The sequence below is a fragment of the Sinocyclocheilus anshuiensis genome, unplaced genomic scaffold (genome assembly GCF_001515605.1).
Source record: "Sinocyclocheilus anshuiensis isolate Anshui unplaced genomic scaffold, SAMN03320099.WGS_v1.1 scaffold5198, whole genome shotgun sequence".
NCBI lineage: Eukaryota > Metazoa > Chordata > Actinopteri > Cypriniformes > Cyprinidae > Sinocyclocheilus > Sinocyclocheilus anshuiensis.
Window position 1 is genome coordinate 1 of NW_015557329.1, and position 10,847 is coordinate 10,847.

The 10,847-nt window shown below is 40.6% G+C and overlaps 1 protein-coding gene across 1 annotated transcript; it reads right to left on the bottom strand.

Annotated features, from left to right (window-relative positions):
- Positions 1-988: 988 nt before the first annotated feature.
- LOC107679105 (tripartite motif-containing protein 29-like) lies at positions 989-8,611 on the bottom strand (the record flags this gene model as incomplete). Its single annotated transcript, XM_016474557.1, has 3 exons — positions 8,591-8,611; positions 7,826-8,329; positions 989-1,084 (listed from the first exon to the last, which is right to left on the bottom strand). Coding segments are annotated over exons 1-3 (621 nt in total), but the record flags the coding sequence as incomplete, so codon positions are not given.
- Positions 8,612-10,847: the final 2,236 nt, after the last annotated feature.

Here is a 10,847-nt window from a genome sequence, read left to right on the forward strand (position 1 = left end):
TTATATTTATATATGGTTTGTGTTTCCTGTATAGGTTATTAAGCTGAACAGATCTGAATGAAGCACTGAATTTATGCAAAGAATATCAAGTTATTGTTTGAAGGATCTTCAATAAATTGTATCAGTAATCAAGAATTAGATGTTTTGAGTTATTCCATGCGCCCTTCATTGTTGATTGGAGCCTTTTTCAAGTTTGGGCAGACATTGAGGCTGAGAATCCCTAGATAACTTGACAATTACTGTAAATGGTATTCAAGTAAATGTAAACACCCATAGATTGAAAGGATAATTAATACACAAGTCCAAACTGACCCTAAGTAAAACATTTCTACTGTATTTTTCATGAAAATCCAAATAGAACTTAGTGATAGCATATATTAAAATCCATAAAAATTATGTAAAGTGATCGTAGCACACTTTTAAGCAATGCAATTATAAAACACTTCAGGTACTACACTTAAAATCAATTTAAGTGTTAGTGCTATTTAGTGTATTAATTTATATTAAGTGTACTTAAGTAGCACAGTTTGGAAAATATACTTAAAACTATTACATTACCGATATATTTAGAATAAAATCTACTTAATTTAAACTTAGAATTACTATATAAAAGTGTACTAACATTTAACTAATTTTTAAATCATTTATAGCACACTAATAAAAGTCCTCTATATATTTTTTGCAGTAGTACACTTTATTTCAATGTACTAAAAATCAATTTAAATATCAGTGGTATTTAGTATACTTTTGAAATTGCACTGAAGTACTACTGAAGTAGAAATATACTTTTAATTAGTGTATTTATAGTGTATAAGTTTTACTATTTTATTTAGCCCAAAAAATAAGAACGTACTACAAATGTACTTGCTGCTTTTCTCATCTGCTGGTCTCGTTACTTGGAAAAAACCCCCCATTAAATTCAACACCTTCATCAATTAGTATTAAAATATTATGAAGCTTAACTAATTTTCATAATTAGATCACTCGCCTTTCTCATCTCTACTGAGTGCTGGATCTCTTGAATCTTCTTCATTCTGTTCTGGATCATCTGCTGCACGTCTGTCTGTGTCTGAAGCAGCTGATTCTACACAGAGAGAAAAACACATTAATCGCTGAATTTACTTTTCCATCTTCTGACAGTTTTCAGGGTAAAGCTGCGGTCACACGAGACTTTGAGCATGTGACATTTCTTTGGAAGCTGCTGCAGTGGCTGTGATGTGACGTCACGCTCTGCAGCACCTTTTTAAAAACTTTAAAAACACAAAAAATTCCAAAAATTGATAATTTATTTAACACACAACCAGTGCTTTAAATTGATTACATGTAATCTGGATTACTGGATCAGCTTCCAAAAATCAAGTATTTGTAATTATAAAATATTACATGTTATAATGCTCATACAGTGCCTTGCGAAAGTATTCATACCCCTTAATTTTTTTTTCTGTGTTTTATGTTGCAGGCTTGTTAACTCCTTTAAATTACTTTTTTCCCACATCAATCTACTCCATACACCATAATGGCAAAGCAAAAAGAGAACGGTCACAACTTTGTAAATTAATTAAAAATAAAAAAACTGAAATAAGTACATTGCATAAGTTTTCATACCCTTAACTCAGTACTTAGCTGAAGCACCTTTACAGCCTCAAATCTATTTGGGTGATGTGACAAGCTTTGAGCATCAGCATTTGGCAATTATCTGTCATTCTTCTCCTCGCATCTTCACCTCTCAAGCTCTGTCAGATTGGATGGGGGGCAGACGCACATTTTCTGGTTTCTCCAGAAATATTTGATTGGGTTCAAGCTCAGGCTGTAGCTGGGCCACTCATGGACATTCACAGAGTTGTCTATAAGCCACTCTTGCTGTGTGTTTAGGGTCATTGTCCTGTAGGAAGGTGAACCTTCTGTCAAGTCTAAGGTTCTGAATACTCTGGACTAGGTTTTCATTAAGACTATCTCTATATTTTGGTGCATTGAGCTTTTCTTCTACTCTGACGAGTCCCTCAGTCCCTGCTGCTAAAAAACAGCCACACAGCATGAGGCTGCTACCAGCACACTTTACTTTTGGGATGGTACTCTGCAGGTGATGAGCAGAGCTGGTTTACTTCAAACATCAAAACAAATGGTGCTTAGAATTGAGGTTCATCAGACCAGAGAATATTGTTTCTCACAGTCTGAGGGTCCTGTAGGTGCTTTTTTTGTGTGTGCAAATTCCAAGTGTGTTTTCATGCGTCTTCACTGAGGAGAGGTTTGAGTTTGACCACACCGACATAAAGCCCAGATCGGTGGAGTGTTGCAGCGATGTTTGTCCTTCTGTAGGTTTCTCCCATCTGCACATATGATCATGGAGCTCAACTAGAGTGACCATCAGTTTATTGGTCACCAGTCTAGACAAGGCCCTTCTCCATCAGTTGCTCAGTTTGGCCAGGAGGCCAGCTCTAGGAAGAGTCCTGGTCATTTCAGATTTCTTCCATTATGGATAATGGAGATTACATGCTTCTGTGAACCTTCAAAGCAGTAGATTTTTTTCTGAACTCTTCCCCAGATATGAATACGAATAAATGATATGAATGAATACTTATGCAATGGAATAATTTAAATTGTTTGGTTTTTAATACATTTGCAAAGATGTTAAAAACCAGGGTTTTTTTTGTTTTGCCTTCATGGTGAATGCAGTGTGGATTGATGTGGAAAAAAATATTTAAAGCAGTTTAACATAGCAGCAACAGAACAAAATGTGAAAAAAATGAAGAGGTTTGAATACTTTCGCAAGGCACTGTAATCAGATTAGTTACTTTTTAATGGATTACATATTTTTCACACAGTGGCAGTAAATCATTCATAATTTAATGATTCTCCCTAATTTTCCTTTTTTCTCTTTTAAATTTGACTCTTTAAAATCCTACTGTGTTTCATGCCATTCAGCTTTGATTATATTTATAATATTGAATGGTCATGTAAATAATTTTGCGATCCATGCTTCTGAATTTGGGGGAAAAAGCACCTCTCACGCAATTAGACCATACATGAAACAAATAATTACGCAAGTTTCCAAATATAGATGTGAAACACTGTCTTCATCATATTGTCAGCGAATCCTTGCAGTCACAGTCACCTGCCAGGACAATCACCAGATCCCAATCTCCAGAATTCTGATCACCCACACCTGTAGCCACTAATCAAGCCTCCTATATCTCTGCACTCCACTCATTCCCTCACTGTCCGATCTACCGTTCACCTCGCTGAACCAAGCCCGACTCCTCACCTGTTTACTCACCTGTGTGTTACTTACCTCTAGATTCTCCGATGTTCCCTCGATCCTGTTCACCTCCGTTCCTGTCCACCTCCTGGCAACCTGCAAAAGAACCAACATCAGTCACAACAGCCAAGAACCCTCGAACTGTTATTCTGTGTGCTTTTCTCACCTGCTATCCGCTGCCACAATCTTCAAACAAGCAGAAGTCTTGGAGGAACTGATTAACACTCTCCACGCCTTCCTCACGCCAGTCACCACCCCTCTATCTGCCTCTGTAAGTCCCATGGCCATTCCTGCTTCCTATGCAGGTGACGCAGCTGAGTGCGGTGGCTTCCTCCTTCAAGTGGCCCTGTTCATTGAGATGCAGCCGCAGAATTTCCCCACCGAACGTTCCAAGGTAGCATTCTTGATTTCCCTCTTAACTGGCAGAGCACCGTTATGGGCCCGTGCTATATGGAACGCCAAAAGGGCCATAATCAACTTGTATGATGCTTTCACCAACCATTTCGAGGTGTTTGTGGCTGCTACCGGGTTGTTGGTGTCTGATCGGCTGCTGCGTCAGGGCGCCACATCCACCAGTGACTACACCCTGCAGTTCTGCACGCTAGCGGTGACTGGCGACTGGAATGAGGCTGCCCTTCTCAGTGCCTACCATCAGGGGATGAATCCTCGGATCCACGCTTTGATGATTCAGTAGGATTGGAGAGCTTCATGCAGAGGGCCACATGTATCTCTCAATGCTTATCCGCCTGCCAACCTGACGAAGCTGCCCACCAGCTTGCCGCACCCGCCTTCGGTCACCCAGTACTAGAACCCATGCAGCTGGATTCCTCTCGCCTCATTTGCGCAGCACGCGCTCGCCGCCTTGCGGCTGGACTCTGTCCATACTGTGCAGCAACGGACCACTTCATCCAGAACTGCCTCGTCCGACCCCTACGCCCTGCGGTGAGTACCCTTCAACTAGAACCAGACATCTCAACTCTATCCTTGTTACCAGTACAGCTACTCACCCCAGATTGTTCTGTTTCAGTCTCTGTCCTTGTCGACTTGGGCTCTTCGGGCAATTTCATATCCCAAGTCCTCCTAAGTTGCCTTCACCTGCCCCGTAAACACCAGGCCCAGGAGCTCAGAGTCGAGACTATACAAGGAAAACCGCTAGGGCGTGGGCGGGTGACGCATCGAGCTCCCCTGTTGAAACTGAGAGTCGGATGTCTTCGGATTTTGCCTGCAGAACTGTCTCTCCACGGTCCCCAAACCGCTCAAGTTCCATGGCGGCTCAAGTCGCTTCCACTCTCGTTGAGAGCCCCGAGCCTCAGGAGATTCCCACCGTCCTATCTGACTATGTGGCGTTCCAGGATGTCTTCAGCAAGCAGGCAGCAACCCGCCTTCCACCTCATCGGCCATGGGATTGTGCGACCTGCTGCCTGGGTCAAAACCCCCCAAGGGTAGAGTATACCCTCGGTCCATCCCAGAGCGCAAGACCATGAAGGACTACATCCAGGAAGCTCTCAAGCAAGGATTTATCTGACCCTCCACCTCACCTGCTGCCTCGAGCTTCTTCTTTGCGGGCAAGAAGGATGGGGTCTTGAGGCCGTGCATAGATTACCGTGCTCTGAACTCCCAGACTGTGAAGCTGCCATACCCACTTCCCCTGGTCCCAGCCGCCCTCGAGGAACTCCGTGAAGCATGCATATTCGCCAAGTTGGACCTGCGGAGCGCATATAACCTTGTTCGTATTCGGGAAAGCTACGAGTGGAAGACAGCTTTCATCACTCCATCTGGCCACTACGAGTACCGGGTAATGCCGTATGGCCTGGCCAACTCACCGTCTGTCTTCCCAGGCTTCATGAATGAGGTGTTCCGGGAGTTCCTCCATCGCTTCGTGATCGTCTACATCGCTGATATCCTCGAACTCCCGGAACCTGGCTGAACATCGCCACCACGTGAAGCAGGTACTCCAAACCACCTTTCAAACTGCAGAAATGTAAATTCCATTGCTCCACGGTTTCAGTTCCTCAGCTATGTCATCGGCTGGGATGGAATTCAGATGGACCAGGGGAAGGTAAGGGGCCATCCAGGAATGGCCGCTCCCACAATCCGTGAAAGACCTGCAAAGATTCCTAGGATTTGCCAACTTCTACCGGCGATTTATCAAGAACTTCAGTCTGCACACAGCTCCTCTAACCTGCATGCTCCGAGGGAAACCCAAGTCCCTGTCCTAGAGCTCCAACTTCTACGAAGCCTTCGAGAAGCTCAAAGAGGAATTCAGCACGGCCCCCATCCTCTGTCACCCTGATCCCCAATCTCCATTCGTGGTGGAAGTGAACGCATCCAGATCTAGAAAGATCTAGAGATCTTTACAAAAATATTTCAAACCTGTAAGACTTTGGGCATCATGCTGTTTTCATGTTTATTAATGTTTCTTCATATAATGCAGGGATTCCCAAACATTTTTGTCAGCCAAAGCCCTTTGACATGAAATATTTACTTAAAATGTATCTGAGGAAGTGAATATTGCAATGTAACACATTTGCATGTTTACAATTTGATGTCACTTAATGGTCACATTAACATGCAGGTAAACAAATTAAATATTTATATTTTTAGTGTTTAAGGGTTTAAATTTCTTTTATATTTTGATTTCATTAATTGGCTTTTTATTCAACTCGCAAACCCTCTGCAGTTCTTACATTAAAGGGATAGTTCACCCAAAAATGAAAATGTGATGTTTATCTGCTTATCATCCCCATGGCAAGGTGTAGGTGACTTTTGTTTCTTCAGTATTACACAAATGAAGATTTTTAACTCAAACCGTTGCAATCTGACAGTCATATAATGGCAGTCTATGGGCTCCACGGCTTTGAGAATAAAAAAAAAAACATACACCGACAAAACCAAATTAAACCCTGCGGCTCGTGATGATACATTGAGGTCGTAAGACACAAAACAATCGGTCTGTGCAAGAAACTGAACAGTATTTATATAATTTTTTTTACCTGTGATCCACTGCAATCTCCAACTGTCCTGAGCACGTTCACAACATCCGACGCGTGTACGTGCTCTGTCATAGTAGACATAGATATAAGTAGATGCCTCATTAGTGACTGTTTCTATGGTGGATTTTTTTGCCCAACCGTATTTATTTGACATCACACGCCGGATGTTGTGAACACGCTCAGGACAGTTGGATCAACAGGCGGTGGATCAGAGGTAAAATATTATATAAATAGTGGTGGGCAGAGCAAGGCTTCATGAAACTGAAACAGTCGAAGAAAATGTGCCGAGGCTTCGAAACAATTCGACACCCGTCTCTATGATGACACCTAGTGGTCATTTTCAAGTATTGCTCTGAAACAGCTTTGACAACGAATCAGTTAAGCAAATTGACGAATTATAACATATATGTTGTGCTTGTCATCCCACCATATGGGTTGGGGGAGTGGTTAGTGTGCACAACTGGCATGTTGTCAGAACCTATCACTTTAGAGGTTCAAATCCTGGGTATAGCATGTATATAATTATAATAAATATTTGAATGTTGTGTTTTTATTGTTCTGTTCTTGTAATGTGTTGTAACATCTCTCTGACAACTGAATGAACCCTTTGTGACCGTGTCGAAACGTTAGTCTTGCGTCAGCCATCCCTAGATATAAATACTGTTCAGGTTCTTGCACAGACCGATCGTTTCGTGTCTTAAACCCTCAATGTATCATCACGAGCCGCAGGGTTTTGTCTGTGTATGTTTTTTTGACTCTCAAAGCCGTGGAGCCCATAGACTGCCATTATATGACTGACAGACTGCAACAGTTTGAGATAAAAATCGTCGTTTGTGTTCTACTGAAGAAACAAAGTCACCTACATCTTGGATGCCCTGGGGGTAAGCAGATAAACATCAAATTTTCATTTTTGGGTGAACTATCCCTTTAAGCCCAGTTTGGGAAACCCTGCTGTAATGTAATGTTTAATGCATTTTATGATGTTGAAATAAAAAAGTGGAATATATTTTTTCTCTTTGCTTTTTAAAAAAATATATAAATATGGAATGTTTAATGGTAAGTTTAAAACTAACTCTAATCTAAAAAGTATATATTACCTAAAATGAGTAACCATTACATTACTAATAACAGTTTTCATAATGTAATCTGTAATCAGTAACTGTCTACAGTTTGTAAGTAATCCACGCAGCCCTGCACATAACAAATAATAATAAATCCAAAATGTAAAACTTACAATCTACTCCACTTTCCGGAAGAACTGCAGTTTTAAACTGATGTTCTTTTAATTGAGCTACGAGGTCATGCCTTGACATATCGATCTTCTGTTGGTCACACGGTTTCACGTGATACGAATTCACAGGACAGAATTCACCAAACTTCAATTTTGGAACACAGTAAAATGCGAAACAACTTCGCAGGAGCTTGCGTTTCTGCTCTACCGCTCTACCAATGGAACGAAAAGTGTAGTGTGACTGACCTTTAACATAAAAAAGGAACGAGTTCTTCAACATGTCAACACAGAGAAAAGAAAACTGCATTTCATGGGTGTTTATAGTGTTTTGTTTGTGACTCTTGCCTTCTTCTGCTGACTCTCCTCCTCTATAGGAACAGTGTTGTGAGTCCTGTGGTCTCCTTCATTGCAGGACAGACACACACACATCTGATCATCTCTGCAAAACAGCTCCAGAGGTCTCTCGTGTTTCTGGCATATATAATCCTCCAGATTTTCCACAGCGTTGACCAGTGTGTGTTTCTTTAGACGTGGGACTCTGTGATGAGGCTCCAGGTGAGTCTCACAGTAAGAGCTTTGACACGTCAGGCAGGACTTCACGGCTTTCTGCTTTCTTCCATCACAGATGTCACAGAGCACCTCAGATCTTCCTAGATTGAACTTCTCCTTGAAGTGCTGCACAACCTCTCTAAGTGTTGTATTAATCTTAGGATCAGGTCTTCTGCTGAACTTTTCTTTACAGAGTGGACAGAAGCAGGTCTGTGTGTTTGTCCAGCACTTGTTCAGGCAGGTTCTGTTGGACTTTGTTAATTCTGACTGCAGTTCAGGTACTTCCTGTTTCTGCCGCCTCTACACTAACAGCACACTTCAAACTTTGACTTACAGCCAATGAAATGACATACTTTTACTAACATTATGATACTGCTTCATTCTATTTAACTACTGAACAAGCTCTTTACATTTCCATCACTTACCTGTGAGTGAATACCAGATCTGATCGTTAATTTTTGAGTTTCTGAATAGAAGTGTTGTTGTCTGACGAAGCTTTCAGTTCATCTGTTAAGTTTCACTCACACTGAAGTCTTTCAGTCACCTGCAGTGATGTCATACAGTAGCTCCGCCCATTATCATGACTATAAAACAGTGCCTGGCTTTTACCTGGGAAATATTGTACACTGTAAAAAAATTCAAGGTGTTTCAACTAATTATTATTTAGTAAGTAGTTCCACATAAATTTTACATTGTCAATTTCTGACTTAAAAGTGTTGCCTGAATTTTGATTTTTTTAGTTGGCCCAACCTTTACTGAACTAGTTTTATAGTCCATTCAACTAAAATGTTTTAATTGGTCAAACATTTAGAAAACTACAGAAAGTTATGTCAATTAAAATGTAGTCATTTACTCCATGTGTTTTATGTTAACTCAACTAAGATTTATTATTTGGGCATCATAAGAAATTGCTGGGGAACTAAATAAACATATGTTTATAGTGTAACAAAATTATTAAAAATTATTAACTGGTGTTTATCGATCACTAAAAACACACACATTACAACACATAATAGCCTTTATTTAATAACAATCTCCATTTATAACATTTTTCATACGGACTAAATATACAGGCTTAAAGAAAAAAAGTCACCTACATCTTGGATGGCCTAAGGGTCAGTAAATTAACAGCAAATTTTCATTTTTGGGTGAACTATCCCTTTAAAGCGCCAGTTGACAAACATTACATCTGTAATACAACTGCGAAATTCAGTTTAAACTTTGTTTAATGAACTAAGAAAAAACTAAACAAGCTAAACAAAATGTTAGCAAACAAACATCTACAAATATTACTACTTTTCACAATTACATCTGTAAAATGAGGCACAAAAAAGGTGTTACAGTATATAAAGTCAAGTCACCTTTATTTATATTGCGCTTTATTGTGTCAAAGCAGCTTTACAGAGTCAAACAGAAAAATAGTTTGTCAATAATGCAAGAGGACAATAACAAGTCATTTTTCCAGTTAAAGTCAGTTCATCGGTGATTCAGTGTTGACATCATCCAGTTTAGCTCTCTTCCAATAATGTCCGTGCAATCAGCCAAGCGTCCCCAAATAAGCAACTGCGGCAAGGACCCAAAACTCCATCGGTGACAGAAATTGAGTGGAAAACCTTGGGAGAAACCAGGCACAGTCAGGGCAGTTCACCTCTGGCCAGATGAAACCAGCATGGCGTGGTTTAATTCTAGGCTGCAACACAGTTCAGATTGAGCAGAGGACTTGTCTGGTTCTTGTGGTCTTGTCCCGATGGCCAATGACGTCTTCAGAGGGGATCTGTCTCTGGAGCTCATCTAGCTGATGTGGTCTCTGCTGACATTCAGAGCTGTCGAGGTTGTCTCTAGGTGCGGATCCACCATCTGATCTGGATACAGACTGGATCTGGTGGCTATGGTGACCTCGGAATAAGAATGAAACAGACTAATATTAGCGTAGATGCCACTGAGAACAATAAAGCACATTATAATTGTAGTAAAAACTCTAAACATTTACACAAATTACCTGGAATGAAAACAATAAACTCCTATGCTTGAAAGTACACACAGTATGTAGTCGCAGTGGAGCGGTCTGGTCATGTGCCAATGTTTGGTTCCACGGGAGAACTGACTGGGTTGCATCTGAAATCTTGCAATGATGAAAAGCACCAATGAAATCTTTAGCCACACCCTGATGGAGAAAGAAAAGTACATTTTAAGTTCAAAAAATGAAATGATGCCTTCTAAGTCAATATCAGTTCAATATCAGTTCATTACATTTGTGATGAAACAGAAGTTGCAACCATTTTTTTTATTTTACACAAATCCATTCTACAATCCATTGCACAAAAGGCAGCATTGATGCTGACTGGATTTGTAATAGAACATGTAAGCTACCTTAAATAGCATAAAAATAATATCAAAATATAACGGTCCTACATGTTGTTTATAAATACCAGTGGTGACGTTTTACAAATTGATCGATCAATTGTCCCAGTGTTTACTGAGCTACGGTCTTTCCCAGTGCAGGGACTCATGTGCACGATCTAGTGATTCACTACCTAGGGGACTGCCTGAGACGCTTTGAACAGCCTTGTGAAACCATTCAGTCATTCATTTTCGTTCGGAACGATGAATTCCTCTTCTGAAGCGCCATTCACCAGTCCAGAAACGCCGTATAACGTTAATCCGCCCAGTTAGAAAGAGCGACATTTCACCGTGGCTTGTTTTTAGTCACGTTTAATGTTGTCTTTTTACTTCACGGGACAATTGCACAAGTGTACACACGCAAAAACCAATTCAACACGCCCATGTTAACTTCAAATGAGCGCATTACTGTGGTTTA